At 42.8% G+C, this 3,160-nt stretch overlaps 1 protein-coding gene across 1 annotated transcript in view; it reads right to left on the bottom strand.

Annotated features, from left to right (window-relative positions):
* LPHN3 (latrophilin 3) overlaps positions 1-3,160 on the bottom strand; it is a 269,403-nt gene that overhangs the window by 175,579 nt on the left and 90,664 nt on the right. Inside the window, exon 4 of the mRNA XM_010004508.1 lies at positions 1,574-1,588. Coding sequence (XP_010002810.1) covers positions 1,574-1,588 — 15 coding nt within the window. The remainder of the gene's footprint in view (positions 1-1,573; positions 1,589-3,160) is intronic.

Here is a 3,160-nt window from a genome sequence, read left to right as displayed (position 1 = left end):
CCCTGCTTTTGTTTCTGTGGTGGCTCATTTTCTTATTGCTTTTCAAATCTATTTTTACAGGTGTACTTACTTGGACCACTCGCCTCGGTAAACTCTGAAATGAACATGTGCCCCTAAAGGATTTCTGGGTTTGGATTTCCAGATTATATCCTGCAGTGAGTCTGTACCCACCAGGTGAAGGGGTGAACTCCCAGGGAATTGATTCACATATTTATTTGAACAGCCCACAGAAAAGTGGCCTAGAAATGGAAATAAGAGAAAGAAATTCCCATCCTTACAGCCCAGGCAATATTAAATATTTAAAGGGTACCAATAGCAAAGCAGAGGTGAATCCCTCAGCAACTCAGAAGAGCGTTTAAAGCAAAGGGGGCAGGGGGCAACACCCGTCTACAGATCTGCAGTGTAACTAGAAATGAGGCTTTCAAAGCTGCTACAGGACACACACAACATGCAGTCCACACAATTAAAAACAAATGACGAATGGATGCTGAAAGGAAAAGACAAGGAAGGAAGGAAGAAAGGAAAGAAGGAGGGAAAAGAATAAAGTTCACTGGAGAGGAACCCAAGGTCTAGATTTTAATCAGTTAAAAAAAAAAAAATGTCCTGTTAAATATAGTAGTCATTCAAACTTAAAAACATATACCTTCTATTGTTACATGAGAGGAGTACAGAGGAGTGGTTTGACTAACTGGGGTGCTTTGCTGCTCAGACTTCAGATGGGGCTGAGAGGGGCCAGGAAATACCCAGTGCCTGGGAGGAGGCTCGGCCAGCACCCGCCTGACCTTGGCGTCACGGAAACACCCACACCAAGAGCCTGGCCAGCTGGACGGGGAGACAGAAGCAGGGATGCTGCAGAGCAAAACCGTTTGGCTCAGCCCTTGTTGTCCCCGGTAGCACCCTCCGGGCCCGGAGGTGCTGTTCAGGCTTTGGGGGGAGAACATTGGTTGGTTATTTGCAGCGCTGATGTCTGTGAGCGTGAGGAATGCAAGAACCAAGGCGACAGAGATGGGCAGCAGGGAGGCGTGGAGAGGGATCCCACCAGAGGCTGATGGGAGCGCGGGGCTGGCGGATGGTGTCCCACGTTCCCGCTCCCTGCTTGGAGTGTAACCAATTATTTTCAGGAGTGCAGAAACTGGTAATAGCTTCTGGAGAGCGAGACAGGAGGAAAATGGTATTTAGTAACTGGTGTAAAAGTGTATTGCTCTACTGGAGTCTAAGTAACTACCCAGACTTGTTGATTAAGGAGCACCGTTTCCAAGAGGCTTCTATGGTATAATTAGATATACTTATGCACAATTTCCAAATTCTTTGGGGCAGGAGAATAATGAGTTATCTAAACCTTTGAATAGAAATTTAATGGGGGGGGAAAAAAAAAAAAAAAAGTGGCACTGGTAAAAAACTTTTCAGCAGAAATGAGTTATCTGGTGAAGTTGAGCAGCAGAGATACTAAATAAATTTTAACAAAAAAGTAGTGAGAATTAATGACAAAGTATTTCAACTAGCACGTTAAACTGTTAAATAACTTAGCCTATACATAAGTAATATATATATAATTTGAAAGGTATTTAATTACCTTTTTGTTCCACTTCTATTGTAGAGAGAGAGGTAAAGAGAGAAAGGAGAAAAGAGAATAGATTAATGGTACTGTATTGGCCATGTACTTTTCTTTACCTCTTTCATATGAAAAGGAAGCTTTATTAATTTACTTTAGTATGTGAACATTATATATATATATAAACCCCCTTTCTTCTGAAATACACTGCGTAATACGCAGACAAGTTGAACTAAACACAGATACATTTTTACTATACAAAAGTCTTTAAAAAGAAAACAAAAACATCCCCAACACTTGAGACATACCAAGCCCTTTGAAGTATTTGAGGTACCTTGTCAGTAGAAGCCTTGGACTAGCTTCATAGGACAAAATGAAATACCCATACACTGAAATACGACCGATACAGATTTATGTATAGAGTAAAGAACTCCAGGGAGAAACTTTATAGAATATATGTCTTCATTTATTCTGCCCAAATCCTGTAAAACAGAGATCCCTACTTTAAGCAGCAGAATATTCCCTCATGACATGGATAGAGAACATGGGAGAGTCAAATGAAGGACATTGGAGGATGTTTGCAGAGTCCTGTCCTATGTCTTGGAGAAACAAGCTTTAGTAGGACTTGGAAAAAAAAAAACAACACATATAAAATATTGCAATACATCAATTATGTATAAGGTCCTGAAGACTTATAGTGTTAAGGAGTTAAAATTATCTAAGCACTATTTAAAAAACCCAACCCCAGAACTTGCTGAATATTTTTATGTGAATTATTCACCATGCATAATGAGGCTGCTGAAGAGGCTGAGTCCCTTTGGACAAAGCCCCTTGCAGTCAGAATAAATAAATGCAGCACACTTATTAATTGCTAAACGTTCTGCACCAGTTTCTGTAGTTAATAACCTCCAGCAAGAGGCCTCGGGAACCCTCAGCCAAAAGCCCCCCAAGATGTGGCACAGGCCCCTTCTTATTCCAGCATGGTGGGGACCCAAAAATCTCCTGCACCCCCAGCCCTGAGGTTTGCAGTTTCTGCAGGGCCCCTTCTGCAAAGGTGTAGGAAAAGACAGGCCCCATAAAACATCACGGAGGGAGAAGTGAGAACTTGCCAGCAAAACAGTATGGTTTTGACAGCTGAGAGATCTCTGTTCAGAGAAGCGAGACAGGAATGCAAAAGTATGCACGCACACTTTGGTTTTGCCTGCCCAGAGTTCTCTCTGGCCCCTTCCAGGCCTACACACTTGCCAAATGACTGTCCTTCGGTGCTGGGATTGCAACTCCTTTGCATTTGTAAGTCTCATTCATTTGGATGGGAAACTGCAGGCTCCATGGAGGAATGATTTCAGAGTAGGACTGCAAACGCGTTGGCTAGACATGTGGATCTGCACTTTGCTGTGTGGGGAGGCACATCCAGTGCCAACTGCAGCTCCCAGTTTTGCTTGGTTTTTTTGTTGTGTTTTTTTTTTTTACCTGGGCTTTGATTGAGGCTCCTTTCTACCTCCTAACAGGTTAAAGTCAAAGGCAAATGTTTTCACCATGTGGCTGTCAGGGCTCTAGGGAGCAGAGATGACGCATTTCAGTGCAAGCACCTGGTTTTGCAAGGGAAAG

Source organism: Chaetura pelagica, unplaced genomic scaffold, assembly GCF_000747805.2.
Source record: "Chaetura pelagica isolate M959 unplaced genomic scaffold, ChaPel_1.0 scaffold571, whole genome shotgun sequence".
Classification (NCBI taxonomy): Eukaryota; Metazoa; Chordata; class Aves; order Apodiformes; family Apodidae; genus Chaetura; species Chaetura pelagica.
This window is presented reverse-complemented; position numbering and strand designations above follow the sequence as displayed.